This window comes from Aythya ferina, assembly GCF_964211825.1.
Source record: "Aythya ferina genome assembly, chromosome: Z".
Classification (NCBI taxonomy): Eukaryota; Metazoa; Chordata; class Aves; order Anseriformes; family Anatidae; genus Aythya; species Aythya ferina.
The window spans coordinates 3009359-3026789 of NC_140299.1; the positions used below are offsets into that span (position 1 = coordinate 3009359).

General features: G+C 45.4%; 2 protein-coding genes across 16 annotated transcripts in view; one reads left to right on the top strand and one right to left on the bottom strand.

Annotated features, from left to right (window-relative positions):
- KATNAL2 (katanin catalytic subunit A1 like 2) overlaps positions 1-9231 on the bottom strand; it is a 32884-nt gene extending 23653 nt beyond the window's left edge. For 4 of the 7 annotated variants that reach the window (XM_084504064.1, XM_084504062.1, XM_084504063.1 and 1 more), the window contains exon 1: positions 7383-7511. In XM_084504064.1, the coding sequence (XP_084360190.1) occupies positions 7383-7433 (51 nt within the window). In that variant the 5' untranslated portion in view covers positions 7434-7511. Of the gene's footprint in view, positions 1-1118; positions 1154-7382; positions 7512-7713; positions 7799-9207 lie in introns of those variants that run through there. The other 3 variants (XM_084504067.1, XM_084504066.1, XM_084504068.1) reach the window with 3 other exon arrangements.
- A 1221-nt stretch (positions 9232-10452) lies between these two features.
- The window catches only part of PIAS2 (protein inhibitor of activated STAT 2), a 32725-nt gene continuing 25746 nt past the window's right edge, over positions 10453-17431 (top strand). For 4 of the 9 annotated variants that reach the window (XR_014687200.1, XR_014687201.1, XM_084504076.1 and 1 more), the window contains exon 1: positions 12754-12908. Coding sequence is in view for 2 of the 9 variants with exons in the window: in XM_084504076.1 (XP_084360202.1) it covers positions 12885-12908 (24 nt within the window). In the remaining 7 variants the exon portion in view is untranslated. Of the gene's footprint in view, positions 10707-12753; positions 12909-17431 lie in introns of those variants that run through there. The other 5 variants (XR_014687197.1, XR_014687198.1, XM_084504077.1 and 2 more) reach the window with 3 other exon arrangements.

The following is a 17431-nucleotide window of genomic DNA, read 5'->3' on the forward strand; positions in this document are numbered from 1 at the left end:
CAAACAGTGGCTGCCTCCATCCCAGAGAAGCCCAGCCCAAGCATTAGGGCTCTGCAGGCCACCAGCCCACAAAGCTTTGCCACCTTCACGCTGGAAGGCAAAGCCTCAGCTTTGGTCGCAATGACTTCTGCTGCACTCTGCCACCGCACAGCATGCAGACAAGTGAAAGAGTTACTACTGATTGAGGCTTTATGCTTTTAAATCCCAAAAGATGCATAAAGGGAATATTCGCAGAGCAAGGCAATTACACTACCCTTCTTAGTCTCTTGGAACGAAGCACCACCACAGAAAACTACAGATATTGGAGAAATCTTTATTCCTCCAAGTCAGGGTGCTTTTGTGTGGTGCAGTGCGCTGCAAAACCAACTTACCTCTTCACCTATCCGCTCCCTGTGCACTGCCCATAGCAGCAGGGATCATACAGCATTCTGCTGCCCATTTGCACATTTCAGATCACAGAATCACAGAATCACAGAATTTTTCTAGGTTGGAAGAGACCTCAAGGTCATCGAGTCCAACCTCCAACCTAACGCTAACAGCCCTCCACTAAACCATATCCCTAAGCTCTACATCTAAGCGTCTTTTGAAGACCTCCAGGGATGGTGACTCCACCACTTCCCTGGGCAGCCTGTTCCAATGCCTCACAACCCTTTCTGTAAAGAAGTTCTTCCTAACATCTAACCTAAAACTCCCCTGGCTCAACTTAAGCCCATTCCCCCTCGTCCTGTCACCAGGCACGTGGGAGAACAGGCCAACCCCCACCTCTCTACAGCCTCCTTTAAGGTATCTGTAAAGAGCAATAAGGTCACCCCTGAGCCTCCTCTTCTCCAGGCTGAACAAGCCCAGCTCCCTCAGCCGCTCCTCGTAGGACTTGTTCTCCAGGCCCCTCACCAGCTTCGTCGCCCTTCTCTGCACCCGCTCAAGCACCTCCATGTCCTTCTTGTAGCGAGGGGCCCAAAACTGAACACAGTACTCGAGGTGCGGCCTCACCAGAGCTGAGTACAGGGGGACGATCACCTCCCTAGCCCGATAGCACATTTAGCTATTTTTTTTTTTTGTTTGTTTGTTTTTTTTGGAACTAATGCCTACCAGTGTGTTTGCAAACCTGTAAAAAGTACCTGGCAGAAGAGGCAAAAGGTCAGACAGTACAGCAGGTATTTTCTGGGGTGTTTGCTTCAGACGTGGGGCCATCTAGTGACACAACAAGGAAAGGGCTGGGGTTTGCTTTTAACAACGTTTCCTGCCGGTTCGAAATGTATTTGTATTTCACATATTATTAAATGGATTGGTAATATCTTCATTCTGGTGTTGTAGCCAAAGGAATCAATCTGGCTGGAAAACGGGGAAGAAACCACACACCACTTCTCACTTTTGCTACTTTTTCTTGTCTTGATAAAGTCACACAGCCACTCTGTCCCCCTGTCCATAATGAAACTACAATACCATTTGCCTTTCACTGGTGGTACAAAGATGATTTTTGCAAACCATTTCAGGCAGGAAGAGTGCTCTGCAAATGCCTAATAGATCAACAACTTCTGAATGAAGTTGGTCCATTCCAGAGAGGTGCTGCAAGCAGAAACAAACTGGTAATAAGAGACAAATGCAAAGAAAAATTAACTGAAAAATTAACCCCACATATCAAAGGGTGAGATCACAGCAGCTTCTGAGTATTTACGACATGGTATGAAAACACAGCGGTTGCCACAGGTGACAAACACATCAAGTGTTCCGTGTTTGAGTATTTACAGTAATGTTGGGAGAGGAATTGCATTTGATGAACTGATGAGCTCACGATCAATGCTTGAAAACAGTCTGTATTCTTGTCTGTCTTTTGCTGTTAGTTCCATCAGGTTACTTCTGCTGTCTCTAGAGGTATTTTAAATCCTAGTTTAGACAGTGATGGACAGCAGCTCAAATACTCTTCTAGGCAGAGACTTGCCTTGAGATGCATAGGAGAGCATCGTGTACACGTACTCACAACCCACTCCAACCTCACCATAATACTGCCCTTCTTGGGTTGGCCAAGCAGAAGCAAAAGCCAACCTTTATACCTAATAAGAGTCCCATCTAAAAATCAGAAGATAGTGTAGACTGAGAGGTTAATTCTAAGTTTATCTTTTGTTAATAACAATGCAAATAGCAATGGCTAATTTTAGGAAGTTAGCCATCTGTCCAAACAAAGTTAACTAAGCATTACATCAGTTGATTAACTGACAGAGACTTGCATTACATTGGGTTGAAAAACAGAACACAGATATCAAAATCTCTGGTCCCAGTCCTGTGAACAAAGAGAAATGAAGGACCTTTCCACACATACCTCTTACCAAATCAGAAATCTTACCAGTTGGTTGCTAACAGACCACTGCTTCCTTGACCACTCTCATCAAGCCACCTCTCCCAGCCATTTGCTACCATCTCCCCTTTCCAGCTGGCACACAAACCCCCACATGTGCCACTGTCACCAGCAACTGCACACATGACCAGCTCTCTGCCCGTGCCCGTCTCCCTCCTGAAACCCAGCTCAGCCCCTAGAGACTGGCCCTCTCTCCAAATATATCCACAAAACCTGCCTGACAGTGCAGACAGACAGTAACACTGCCAGGACTTCAGCTGCGTGTAGAGTTGCAATGGTAAATCTTACACTGCGTGAAAAAAATCAGAGTACTTACGAGTACAAAGTTACTTAAAATTCAGTTTAGCTTTATAGCGATTTAGCCTTCCTGTTTAATTAGTATTTGGAACTGCACGTTGTTTATAGCCAATGGTATTTCAATAGATGTTTAAGTGTTTAAAGTTTAATAAGCTCCTATTCTTAAAAGAACAAAAAATGTATGTAATTAAATTTTCAATTACTACAGGGGATTTTTGGGTCCATGCAATTAATAAAAGCTTAAGGCACTTAAGCGTGATCTTGTTTTAAAAACTAAATAGTTGAGCACTTAACTAATTATCTCCAACACTTATAGTGTATTTTATTTATTTCTAGCTTAACAAAAGAGTGGTACATACTCCTTTCTTTGCAGCCATTTAAAATTAAACTCTATTAGAGTCATGCATCTTTAACTGCAATTGTTTGTTTAGTTATTTAGTTACATACCTTTTACTAAAATGCATTTACATTGTAAATCAACCTAGTCTCTGGTGCAATCCCATCAAATTAATGGAGCTACTAAAAGATTAATTTAACCCCACAATGTTTCATTAGTATCTGACCCTGTATTTCTGCATTAATATGTATGATTGCGTGAAGAACAAAGTTGGAGAGGAACTCACGGTTGAGAAGCTCTGAAGTTACAACCCTACCGCTGTAATGTTTCACCCTTGGACATCCAGCTGGGGCCACACCTCACTAAGATGACTTCAGAGGGGTCTGTGATCAGGGATTCATCAAAGAGGCAAGCAGTTAGCTCTGTAATCACATCAGGGAAGATCTTATCATGATAAGCACATGGTGTCCTTCCCATCCTGGGCCTCTGTGACCCCTGGCAAGTGCAAGCTGACCCCCTTAGCCAGGAGGGGGAGCATAGCTGAGGCATCACAGACTCCACCACTCCCTACCCTCAGTTCTTCCTCTCCCCTAGCCCTTTGCACGTTGTAACTGAAGCCTTGCCAGCCTTTTGAGAAGGCTGGCGTTCAATTATTGTTTGGCGTCCTGACAATATTTTTTGAAACATGAGCAGAGAAGGGAAATGGTGAGTTTTAAACAATGTATAAGTTGGCTGCCATTGAATAGAATTTCCCAGCACAAAGAGAAGATGCTTCTTTAGGCTGTTCTCTCTTCCAAATTATACAAGGCTGCTGCAAACAATTGAGTTGGCAAAGTTTCTCAACAGGGATTAGAAATAGCTTTCATAATTAAAACCATACAGCAAGCTCAAAACTGAAGTTATAGCTGTCCTAGTAATACCACTAAGATGCATTTGAGAGGTATTACATTTAAAATCTAAAGATGTTAAAATTTGAGTCTGGTGCACTGAAAATCTTCCAGTTCCTTCCCTTTTGCAGTAGTTACCTGCTGTCGTTCATGAATTCATGCTCTGGTGTCAAGGGCTTTCCACAAATGCCACTTGTGGAGCGCCATTACCTCCCTCCTCTACGAAAACCACTGCTGAAGTCAGGTTTTACATTGCCAAGACCTCACTAATTTGAAGCAAAATGTATCTATGAAAAATGCATTAAAATGAATGGCATTTGGTATGGTGAGTTATTAAACGGTCCAAATTTAGAATGCTGAGTTTACAAATTGATTAATAAGCATTAACTCTCCTACTTATTTGTGGGAATTTGCTAAGTTACACTACAGTTTGCAATAATATTGCTTTTTGAGAGTGATTTACAGGACAAACATAGAAAATACGCGGCAATGAAAACCAGTGAGATGCCTCACAAAACAGATTTCTGGGATTTTACACCTACACTGAGGTGCTGTGAATAGCCATAGAACTGTACAGCATAAACAGATCATCATTACCAAACTGCTCTGGTGAAATCTCACGTCTGTGTGAAACGAATAGTCCATCCTTCTTCCATCTGGGGCCTCAGATCAGCATTTCTGCTTTTTTCCCAGCAAACCAGTATCCCTCTCCCTTCCCAGCCGTGCATGTTGCTCCTTTTCTCTCCCAACTCCAGAGCCAAGCATTCAGCAGTACAGACACAGAGACGTGAGACAAGCAAGAAGCACAACTCTGGTGAAGCCAAAGTGCTGCTTCCCTGTGTCTGCACCCCTGGCACGCTCCTCCCCACCACCACCCTTCCACTTTGATGGGCAGCATCTCAGGTAAGGCTCTTGTTTCTAGCTGCAAGGTGAAGCTCAAGGTACAGGCTGTGTGTCCCTGCAAGGGACGTGCCTGCTCTTCTGCCTCTCTTTCACCCCAGCTGCTCAGTTTGGCCAGACCAGAAAATTCTGCTGCTAAAGGGTACACCAGAACACACTGACCTGAGAGAAAAGCAACAGACTGAGGGCAAGGAAAGGCTGGTTTGTATCAGTGCAACAAATGAATTTGGCTCAAGTGAATAAAATATTTAGCTAGGCAAATGCTCACACCCTTTACTCATTACCATTAAATAGCTGAGATTGGACTGAAATTATTCTGCTGGACTCTATTCATAATAAGGGTTTATTTCTTGAAACAGTTTTCCCAAAAATGGTAGGAAACAATCATCTCCATTCTACAACACATATTAATGGGAAAAAAATGCCCCATAGGTAGGTACAGGACTGGGGAACCAGAAATTCCAGACCTTTAGCGATACAAATTAAAGATGTAGCGGCCTAATTTTTAGATACAGAACTGCAATACTGGAATTATGTACCTATGCTCCAACCACAGAAGAATAAGTCAGGAACCTTAAAACAAGAATATAAAAACCCACTCCTCTTGGCACCTCCAGCTTGCTCCTCAGCTACTGATGGTCTTAAACAAAGCAGGCTCCCAATTTCTGCCCCTGTGCAGAATACAAACACCTCTATCCACCCTGCAAACTACAAAATCCCATCTCTCCAGTCCATTCTGTCTTTTGGCAGAACAGAGAAATCAGCTTGTAAATCAAACCAACACAAACTCAGTGGTCCAGCTGAGGGGGGAAGAATTCTTGAATTCCAGGTCCCATTCATATAGACATTTCTGCATTTAATATTAAAAATCAGCCCCGGCAGCAGGGCTCACCAAATCCCCGCTGGTGAGGTTCCAAACCATCTCCCTTTTCCCCTGCCTGCACAGCCCAAGTTTTGCCATCCTTCTGCACGTTAACACCATTGCAGTACCCACCTCAGGGCACCTTCCTTCGTGGTTGGTATCTGTGCTCAGAGTGACATGGGGACTCCCATTCTGAGGTAAATATACATGTATATATCTGCTAACTGAAGAGGTTGACATAACCTACACCTCTGTCCCCAGACTGCTCCCAGCAACTACCTTTTGTCAGATTCACGCACAGCATCAGCAGGAAATTGTGCACACATGCAGGGTGCCAGCATTAGAAAGATGTGGACCAGGAGGAAATTCTTCACTGTGAGTGTAGTGAGGCACTGGCACAGGTTGCCCAGAGAAGCTGTGGATGCCCCATCCCTGGAGCAGGCTGAATGCCAGGCTGAATGAGGCCCTGAGCAACCTGATCTAGTGGGTGGCATCCCCGCCTATGGTGAGGGGGATGGAGTCAGATGATCTTTGAGGTCCCTTCCAACCCAACCAATTCTATGATTCTGATTTTTGGGGAAAAGCTTTTGGCACTCTCGCAGCACAGCCCTGCTGCTTATCAATTGAATCTGACCAGCAGGTGGAGACAAAAGATCAGGTTAAGACATAAAACAAAATGCTGCTGCTGCTGTTGGGCTTCCTGGAGCCTCGACCCACCTGCAGGATGAAGACACAGCAGGGCAGCCAAGTTTATTGCAAAAAGGGAGGGAGAGAAGGAGGCAGAGCAGCACTTTTTGTAAAAAAAAAAAAAAAAAAAAAAAAAAAAAAAAAAGTGTGGGAAGAAGTGGGAGAAGGGCATGTGGGCTTGTTCCCTTCACAGTACCAGCTCCTGCCATGGACAGGGGACAGCGTCCGCTGCAGTGCTCTGAGGAAGGGACAACACCAGGGACACCCCCCTGCCAACGGAGAGGAAATGAACAGGATAGACATAACGAGACTTCCATCCCTACAGAGTGCTGGGCCCACCGCCATTGCAGAGACCCCCACGGCGCTACACCCAGTTCCTACAGCTCTGCGCCCCCCCAGGCCCTATTAGAACTCCCCAGGCCCTATAAGGCTCCCCTCAAGTCCCATAAAGGCCCCATGAAGCCCCTCCTCCCCCCCTCCCCCCCCCAGATCCCTCTGGGCCCCATAAAGACCCTCTGAGGCTTCCTTTATCTCCCCGAAAACCCCATAAGGACCCCTCGGGCCCCATAAGGCTCCCCTCAGATCCCATACAGGCCCTATAAGGGCCCCCCCAGACCCCTCTAGTCCCCATAAGGACCCCTGTAACCCCCTTAATTCCCCCCAAGGGCCCATAAAGACCCTCCGAGGCCTCCTTCATCCCCCCCCCAGACCCCATAAGGGCCCCTCAGGCCCTATAAAGCACCCCTCAGATCCCATAAAGGCCCCATAAGGGCACCCCCAGACCCCATGAGGGCCCCCTTCATCCCCCCTCAGACCCCATAAGGACTCCCGAGGCCCCCTTCATCTCCCCCAGACCCCATAAGGGCCCCTTCAGGCCTCCCCCCCGGCCCCATAAGGACCCGCTCGACCCCCCCCCTCCCCTCAGGCCGCCATGATGGCGGCGGCCCCTCCCTCACCCCCTAGGCACCTGCGCGCGCCGCTCCCCGCGCATGCGCAGAACCGCCCCTCCCGTTCCCATAGCAATCGGGACGCGCGTCCCCATCGGCCCCCGGCCCTCACCGCCTCCCTCGCCTGGCGGGCGGCTCGCAGCGCCCCGCATGGCAGCTCCATCGCGGCGGGCGGCGGGGCAGGGACAGGCCGCGGGGCAGGGATGGGCGGCGGGGGACTCCGGAGCCCGCTGCCGGCAGCCACCGGTCGCCACAAGCCGCAGAGGCCCGCCGCCACCGGCGCTCCCTCCCGCAGCCAATCGGCGCGCCAGGTGGTGGAAGATTGCTCGGCGACTTAGCCAATGGGTTATGGAGAAGGAGACGGTAGGTTGAAGGATGGCCAATCGCCGTGGGGAGGGAAGGCGGGGCTGGCGGCGGGGCTGGCCAATCGCCGCCGGGCTTACCTGAGCGGTGTGGTGGGGTGTTTTGGCGGGCGGGGCCCGCCGGTACAAGGTGGGGGGGAAGCGAAGTAAAGCGAGGCGAAATAAAGCGAAATAAAGCAAAAATAACGCACAACAAGGCAAAATAAACCAAGCCGTGACAACGTAAAGCAAATCACCACGAAATAAAGCCAGGCAGCCCCGCGCAGCGCTAAGCACGTCCCGCTCACCTAGGCGGGTCCTGTCATGGTGCCGGCCGTTAACATGGAGGCCAACGGTCCGGTGCTGAGGGGGCGCTGGGCGCCGAGCGGGGCCCCCCTCGGAGCGGTTCCATATAAAGTGGTGTTACAGCACCCCACACACCAGCTCCTCTCCCCAAAACTTGCTGTCCCTTGAGGGCCAACACAAGCTTTCTGCTCCTTCAAGCTTTTTCACTACTTTTTTTTTTTTTTTTTTTTTTTTTATCTTAAAGTCCACACACCTCTTGTTAAAACTCTCCTTTCAATACGCCCTGCTCTCAGGGATGTCTAGGCAAAAGCATGACTGCATCAGACATTAACTGTCCAGTCAGCAGAGCTATGCTCTTGTTGCACTTCAATCCTCTTAAGCATGTAATTTAATACGAATCTTTTAAATTCAATTTTTCCCATAAAACGTGGTCTTTCCAAAGTGGATCAGATTGATATCGCAATATCCAACTTTGGTCCTCTCTCACTTTCTGTTTAATTTTGTGGCATTAACGCTGCAGTAGAATAGGTAATGTGTTCATTTTCCATTATTGGGTACTTTTCTTTTATGGCTCTGAAAGAGAAGATCCTGTAATTGAAGTTAGTGTTCAAGTCATCCCAATTAGATTTCCAAGATCATATCATTACTGTTGAGAGAATAGCCTGGGTTCTTGGCTTTGCTTGACTGGAGAGAGTTTTCTACATCTCTTTTAAAAGGATAGAGGCATCTTAATGTGCTGTTTGCTGCTGTTTTGATGGAAAAAAGAGAGTCTCCTCGATCCTTAGATCACAGACTTGAGGATAATTTTCACCATATGTTTGTAAAAGAATCTTCCAAACTGTCTTTAGAGACAAATGCTCACCCACAATCAGAGAGACCTTTCTCAGGACTGTGAAACATCCATGAAAGCTCCAGTCTGTCCTTACCAGTTAAATCTGCAGGGACAGACTGCTGTAGCCAACTAGCACTGACTGTCAGGATCAAGGTGTTCACAAGCAATTCAACAGCCTACAAAAGACATTGCTAGTGCTAGGGCACTCATCTAGGCCTTAAATTTAATAGGCATTTAATAAAAACAACAATGGTCGGATAAACAACTTCATAGTCAACATTTAAATATTTCACTTGTATGCTAATTACTAAAATATAGCTGTATATCAGTACACTAGGATAGGCAAGTGAAATTAATTAATATACATTTCATCATCAAAAATGATTAGAATACAAAAAAATAGAGGAAAGCAAATTAGATTTCTAATTTACATTTTATTCTGGTAAGAACATACTTACTGAGTTTGTTATCTCTTTAGCTATATATATAACTTCACTGCATGTCTTGACATAACGGACACAATATTATGTCCTACCTAAGCCCTGTTTTTGTCAATTAGCAGGGCAACAGAAAGTGCAGATACAAAGCACCCACGTGGAGATTTCTTTCTAATATGAAGTATCCTACTCAGGACATCTCGTCTCCAGTCAAAGCCCAAATTTTCACAGGCAGCAGAGCAAACAAGTGGGCCTATAAAGCTCTATATGCCCCTCTAGAGCTAACAGAAGAAGGGAAGATGTTCAGCATCACTTTATTACAATTTCTCATCTACTTTCCTTGGTGTTAATTTAAAAAGTAAATGGCTGTGGGATAGGAAAGACAATTAATTAAGAAGCCTAAGGCTGCCATTGCGAAGTTTTTTTTCTTTAAATACAGCACACGCAAAACGTATTTTCAAACCTTCTCCCTCCCCATCCTATCACTGCTTGTAATTCATAATCAGTTGTCTATTAGCAGCTGCTTCAGCAGCACAGGAGGAGTTAATTGAGATATAATGCTGATGAGTGTAATTTATGCAATGTTGGGAGTTGTAGGATTTTGTTTGTTTGTTTGTTTTTCTTTTTCTTACCGTCTGCAATGTGTTTGTGGGAAGCAGGGGGGAATAATCAGATATTCAGATGTCAGTATTTCAGTAGGTATTGTAGCTGTGCAAGTCAGTGCTTGAATGTGTAGTCCTGGAATATGGCTGCATAGTCCTAGAAAGATTACTAGAGAAGGTTGAAGCCCAGCTGTATGATTTTATTCTAACAAGCCTAACTACTTAGAGGGCAGATGCTTAGCTCCTCTAGGTCCCCATAGGATCACAGAATCATCTAGGTTGGAAGAGATGTCCAAGATCACCAATCTGTGACCTAACACTAACAAGTCCTCCACTAAACCATATCACTAAGCTCTTGATAGCCACTCCTCATAAGATGTGTTCTCCAGACCCCTCACCAGCTTTGTTGCTCTTCTCTGGACTTGCTTGAGCACCTCGATGTCCTTCTTGTAGCGAGGGGCCCAAAACTGAACACAGTACTCGAGGTGCAGCCTCATCAGAGCAGGGTACAGGGGGACAATCACTTCCCTAGACCTGCTGACCACACTGTTTCTGATACAAACCAGGATGCTGTTGGCCTTCTTGGCCACCTGAGCACACTGCTGGCTCATATTCAGCCAAATATCAACCAATTTGATATACAAATCTTTAACATCTTACCCTAATTAGAGCTTATTAGAAAAACAAACCAACTACCACTGTGATACCCTCCTGGATGGGGCTACAAATTAGCTGCTTTGGAAAAAGCTGCTAAGATGGCTCACTGTCTGAGGTGGTTGGGTAAGTATGAAAGTCCTAAAAAATCTGTAGTGAAGAGTTAGAGCAAAAGAAGAGATGGGTTCTAGTTCTTGGAAAACTTAGAAGAGAGAGATCTGGGAGAATGTTGGTTTAGAGACAGGATAATGGAAGAAAAGACAGGTCTGTGTCTTTTGCTTTTGTTGAGTAGGAAACTAGTAAAAAGCTTAAGCAGTATGGAGTAATTGTTTTTTCAAGGGTATGACCCCCATAAAAACTAGCAGAAAGATTGTAAAGAAAAACTGGCCTGGGGGGAAAATAAAGCTCTTTTCTTTAATTGAAAAATTACTGATAGGCTGTCAAGTAAGGTTATCTTGTGAATGTGTGGCATTAAAACACAAACTATAATCTTTCTGCTGTTATCTCAGTGAATACGGGGAGTGAGATAAATAGGGAGGTTTAAAGATTTGGTTATGATTTGAGAGGTGAGTGTAAGTGAGAAAAGAAATATCTAGCTCTGGTGTGGGTTTGAACACTGCTGTTTCTATGTGCATTTGAAGGAAGAAAGATGTGAGAGTATTCCAAAAGAAGAGAGAAAGCTTTGGTCTGGCCTGTGCTGCTGGGTGCTTTAATGATCTAAGAGCTCCTAACCTGTGGATTGCCTCTTTTAGTCTGGTGTTGGAATGCAGGGAAAAAGAAACGTCTGATAGGCTTGCTTAGTTCACTGAGTTGAACTTATGCAATGTTGTGGTAGAAAGCACATTTTATTAGACTGCAAGCTGCAAGTTCCTCAATTCCTCCTTTTGATTAAAAAAAAAAAGGGGGGGGGGGACTTTGGAAATACTGAAGTCCTTATGTTTAAGTCTTCAAGGAAATGGCTATTGCAAGACCAAGTATAGGATCAGTTTGTGTAGTCAAGGACTAGCTGTCTGTCATTTAAAGCTTATGGTTTAAAGCTTTATCACTTTAAGGGGTTTGTCTTGGACTAGCTGATAATAAATAAAAAGGAAAGCCTGAGTCAAATGGCTACTACAAAATTACCCTTAGTAATGTTAATTATTGAATTTCAGCGTGACTGGAACATGTAGGGATATTGAGTGACTGTAGCTAGCATGTATGGCAGGCATCGATACCTGCTATAAAAGCTGAGAAGCTTATTGACAGCTCTGCTGAGTGGGGATATGTATTGGAGTCCTGCAATACCCTTTCCTTTCTCTGCTGCCCCAGGGTGCCAGAATCGTCTCTGCTATCAGTTTCCAAAACTGTCTGCCAGAATACCTCCTAGTGAAGCTGGACTTGGCCTGTTAAGAGGCTCCTGGCTTGGCGTACTCAATTTGTTCCGAGGTATTTTGTGGCTTAGTCACTGCTCTGAGCCTGTCAGTCTCAAAAAATGCTGCCTTTTGGTTCGTACAGGAAAGCGTATTTTATGTTTCAGACCTTTTTTTTCCCCAACGTTTCTCCAACTTCTTGTTTCAGTCAGTTTGGCTGCTCGCCTTCTTTTTGGCTCAGGTTTTGCTTCTTATTGGAATAAACCAGTTGTTTGGCTTAATGGCTCGGTTGCCAGTGAAACTGAATATTGTGACTAGGTAATTATTGTGACTAGATAATGATCTCTGGCTGCTTTTGAAAATAGTATTCTCAGCTGCACCTCAATGTTTATTTTTCTGTAAATGTCTCAGTGTTTCCCTTACAGCAGGAAACCCATTATCCACTTCTTAAGTTTACTGCCAGTGACATTTTTGCCTCATTTTTTATTAATAAAACGTGTCACATTATCACTGTAACACAAATGATGTGTTTTGGGTTAGACGGACAAAACTAGGAAAGCCGTAAAATTACCGCTGGAGCCCGATCTTCTCATTTAACACCCCAGAACCACAAGCCTACAACAGCTTTTGCTGCACAATTCCGTGTGAGGTCTAGTAGGACGCCTGCATATTTAGGGTGGCGATGGCTGAAATGCGGGGCCCGGAGGGCTCCTAGCGGGTACCTAGAAGATATATTTACGTGTTTAAACTTAATTTGGGGCAAAAAGCAGCGCCCGGGGGTGCGGGACGGCGCCTCACAGCGACTCCCCCCGGAGCCCGCCGCCCTGAGGCGGGGCAGCCCCTCAGCTGCTCGGTGGGCCGCCCTCTCCCTGCGACCGCGGGGGTGGGGGGGGGGGGGCGGCCTGAAGGGCTTTTAATTTCGAATTTATTCACTCTTTTTTTTATTTTTTTTAACACTTTTCCCCCTCCTCCCGCTTTGCCGGAGCCGCCCTCTCCCCGTCACGTGGCGGGGGCGCGCACCGGGTGCACGATGGTGGTGGCGGCGGCGGCGGCGGGGCCCGGCGACGGCGGCGGGAGGAGGCGCGGGTAGAAAATGGCGGATTTCGAGGAGCTGCGGGTGAGGAGGCAGAGGCGCGGCGGGGGCGCCCGGCTCTGTGTGAGGGGGTCCGTGGGCTCTACCCCGGCCTTTCCCCCCCCCACCCCATGGGAGGAGAGGCCCCGGAGCGAGGCCGGTTTATTCCTTTATATTTCTTATTTTATTATTATTATTATTTTTTTCTTCTTCCCCTTCACGATTTCTTTCTTAGAAGCCGGGGAGGCTGGCTGCCCGTGGCCCGAACCGGGCTGGGAGGCGGTAGAGGGGCTCGTCTCTGAGGGAAACGCAAATATTTCCTCGCGGACATGTTGGCTTTAACCTTTTATGTTACAGCTTTTGCGTGACAGGCTCCGGCAGCGGGGTGTCCCTTTGGGGGGGGGTTAGGTGTGTCCACAAAGAGCTGGCTGCGGCGCTTAGCGCATTTCTTCCCTCACGTTTTTTTTTTTTTTATTATTATTATTTTATTTATTTATTTATTTGGCCCCTTTGGTGAGAGGGGAAGCCTTGCCCTTGCCCCGCATCCCCACCTGCAGCAGCGCTGCCGGCTGAATACCTCACGGCAGCCGGAGCCCTCCCTGCCCCCAGCCGGACTCTGCTGTGGGGAGGATAAAAAGAATGAAAAGCCAGCGAGATATGTGGGCTGCTGAGTTTGGGTTCCGTGTAGGGAAAGGTCTGATGTCTAACAGTCCGATCAGTGGTGAGAAATGTGCTGCAATCACCAGAGAATTCCCTGTGCCAGGGCTCCTTCAGCACCAGCGCTGCCCTGGTGTGGGCGAGGAGCTCGGTGGCGAACACCTCAGGGCGAGAGCTGCGTCTCCCTGCTGGAGGAAGCAGTGCTCTTTCTCAGTCTTGGGTTTAAGAAGCATTGCCGTATTTCTTTCCCTTGGTTGTTAAAAGGTTATTTTTAATCTGCGCTTGCATGTTTTCTTGCTTACTGTTCTGACTCACTTGCAGCCTGCTTTTTAAGAGCTCTCAGAGGGTGTAGCTCTGGAGGTGGCTAAAGCCCCGCTGTTAAACCCTAGCAGGGATTGCTCTCCTCTTTGTAGCTCTTCCTGAGGTTTGAGCCAGGCCATGATTTGCATTTTCCGAAGCTCTGTACTCCTTTATCTAGATACGCCTAAGTATTGACAGATAGTTTGGGAATTGGGTACCTACGTGCCTTTGAGATTGTGTGCATCTGAGGTACTTGCCAAGAGTATCACAGGAAATACTGAGGGGAAAGGGAACAGGATTTCAGGCCAACTTAAGGGCTCTCCTTTCTTCACTGGAAATAAAGTATCAGCACTTAAAAAACAAAGTGCTAGTCTGAACAGATGCCTCCTGGTGTTTCCATTCATCTTACTTGTAACCTGGAGTGCCTTGGAAATGAGTGTGTTAGCTTGGAGCTTCTCTAGATGTCTGATAAACGTGCAGATGATGGTCCATTTTGGGAAAGCTCTAATATTTTTTTGGAAGAGAATATGGTAGATTGCCCCATGCCTTTGAGGCCTTTACTGAGGTTAAGTGTCGTGTCTCCCCCCCCGCTTTTTTTTTTTTCCTTTTTGGAAAGAGGATATGTTCGGCTGTGTTTTCTTGAACACTATGCACTTGGTTTGTAGGTTTGTTTCACTTCAGACAACCACTTCTTCCTGCTTTTGGTCAAAGAGGAGATATTACCAGACATTACTTGATCTTTGGGAGTGATCTTAAACTACTGCTTCATAGAATAACATATGGGATGTTTTTATGGCAGTATTGTTTGCTGTCATGTTCATTGGAGTTTCCTGTAGTATGTGATCTCTGCCTGCCTTATAAAAGGCCACTGGGGCAATTTGAAGAGTTAAATTTATTTTATTAAGTTGTTCAGGACTTAATAAAGCCAGGAGGTCAGAGTTCTCTCTTAAATCTTTTTTTTTTTTTTTTTTTTAAACTTTTTTATGAAGGAAATATAGAGGGTAGCTTCTCTCTATTGTCAAGGTGAAGGATTATCTTAATATTTGTTAGTACCATCCGTGCCATCCTCTGGATCTTTAAAAATTCTGGGGGCTGTGATCCAAAGGGACGTGGCTGTAGTGGGAGAAAACAGATTCAGAGGAACCTGCTGTTACATCAAGCCTTCTGAAAATCTTTAGATTTGTGTAAGGATTCAGGAATAGTTGTTCCTGTTTTCTAAGATAATGGTGAAAACATCCACTGCAAGGCTTGCTCTTCAAGACCTGAGATGTAGAGAGAGAAGTTTCTTCAGATAACCTCCAATTAATTAGTAGCTTTTATTGCATTCTGTAAGTTCCAGTTTCTGAAATATTAAGTTGCAGAGAAGATGTGGTGAGCATGTTTAGAGATGCAACTTCTAGACCTGCTGGTCACAGATGCTTTTAAGCGTAGCTCATGCCTTTATCCATAATCTTCACTCATGGGCAGCCTGACAAATGTCAAAGGGGTTACATGAGCAAAGGTGGATGTGACACAGACATCTGCAGCCTGTGGTGTGTGAATGCTTTGTTTTTTTTGGAACAGAATACACCCAGGAGCGGGAACTGCAGCTCCTTCTGAGAGCCATCTGTGAGAACACAATTCCAGCTCCCACAAATTCTTAATTCACTGAGATTTGGCCTGAAGCTATGGTTTGTGTCCCAGAAAGTACCGTGGATAAGAGGATTGGTTTCGTGTTATTCCTTGGAGGGAGAGCATCTCTTGGGTCCTGAGTTTCTGCTGGCATCTTGACTATTTGGTAACCAATGCATTGTGCTCGCTATCCTTGAACTGTTGCTGATTCCTGGTTTAGAAGATAACAGCTTCAGTCTGATACTCGGTATTTAATCGGATTTTTGAGTAATGTGTTAGTTTCATCTTTATGGAAAAATAAAACCTCTTTAGGCAAATGCCTCTGCCAGAACTAATTTGTGTGACACTAGTGATTGGCTTCAAGGCTGTTCAGAAAAGACACTTCATCAAGAAGAGATGAAAGTGTGCTCCTACAGTGTATGGAGAGGAAAGTCCACAAAATTTACTAGTTCAGGGTTTATAAATGCTGAAAGTCACACTTATAATCGTTGCTCTTACACATCCAGTATTTAAGTGATTAAATATTTGTGAGCTATATGGCTCAGTATTTGAGTACAGAAATTGAAGTCTTGTGCTTAGACCTCTCGTTCACAGCATGCTTGGTGTCTTGTCACTCCTCTGACTTCTCCACTTGTCCGAGGAGACAGCGTTTTGCCTGTTTGCCAAGAGAAGTCATACTTAGCACTGTCCTTCATTCCAGGAATGCAGCGAAGTGCTGCATTGCTTCTGAGGAATGGGAGAGATGGGGAGCATGCAGCAGAGACGGCCCTGGTGGGTGCACAACCTATTTAAGTCTTGTCAACAGTCGCGTTCAAACTGGTGACTATACTGTGTTGCAGACGCAAGCCTATATTTTAAAAAGTGGATTCTAAATTGCTAGCCAGGAAGAAAATTCTTAGTTATTTTCTTGTGCCCTTTAAAAGTTCATTGCCAAAGCCGCTTTGTACTGGTTCATTTTTGGCTGGGTCCATACCATTGTGTTAAATGCCTACCGGTCTGGGATTTTGATGTAGAAGTCAAGCTCTACGTGTTACTCTGGGGGTAAACATCAAATGACGGAAAAATGGGCAGAATAAATACTGACAAGTTTCTGTTGGTGATGCAGTGGTCTTTAGGCTACAATTAGCATTCGGTGTGTTAAGTAACGGTATATTATGATAAGCTATTAACAGTATTTTATCAGAGGTTACTTTGCACTCATATTTCACTTTTTCTGTGCTTTCTAGATGCATAGTTACTTATTCATACCAGTGAGGGCTGTTGTGGTAATTTAAAAGTTTCTTGCATGCAGGATAATTAACAACTAATGATAATGGTTGTGCTGAGATAGGGATGGGGGGAAGAAAGAGGCAATGTAGTTTATGGGGCTTAAAAAATGGGATTGCAATGAAACGAGTCAAGCTTTGTTTTGAGGGACTTGTGAATTGAAAATCCAAAGCCAAATACTGATGTTCATTGTGGTATTGGGAACAGGCAAATTCTCCGGACTTCTACTGTCAAATTTAGGAATCAGGCTAGAGTTGGTCTGAAGTAAAAAGTCCTTGTAGTTCTGAGGACCTAATGATCATGCTGTTTGAACCCGCTGTTAGCACAGACCAGATCTGAAGAAATATGCTGCTTGCTGATACAAATTTAACTGGGGGTGTCTTCATTCTTTGGAATTCCAGTTTTTCATCTATAGCTAAATCAGCTTCCTGACTAAGTTTATATCTTTATCTAGAGTCATCACAGAGATCTTCATCTGAAGAAATGAGTTGCTTTTCTTACCAGTGTTACTAATTTCTAGCCCACTCTAAATAAACACACATGCAAACTTATTGTAAATGATGTTACAGATGTGCTTCTTTGCTGTAATGAGTGGTCAAAAAGGGCTTAACATAAGGAGTGGGACCTTGTGAGGATTGGTGCTTGGTGCCTTCCTTCCCTTTGTAGCTTCCAGACCTGTGCAGAAGGCAGTGGGGCTGAAGCAGACTTCTTCATCAGGGACCGACAAGAACTTC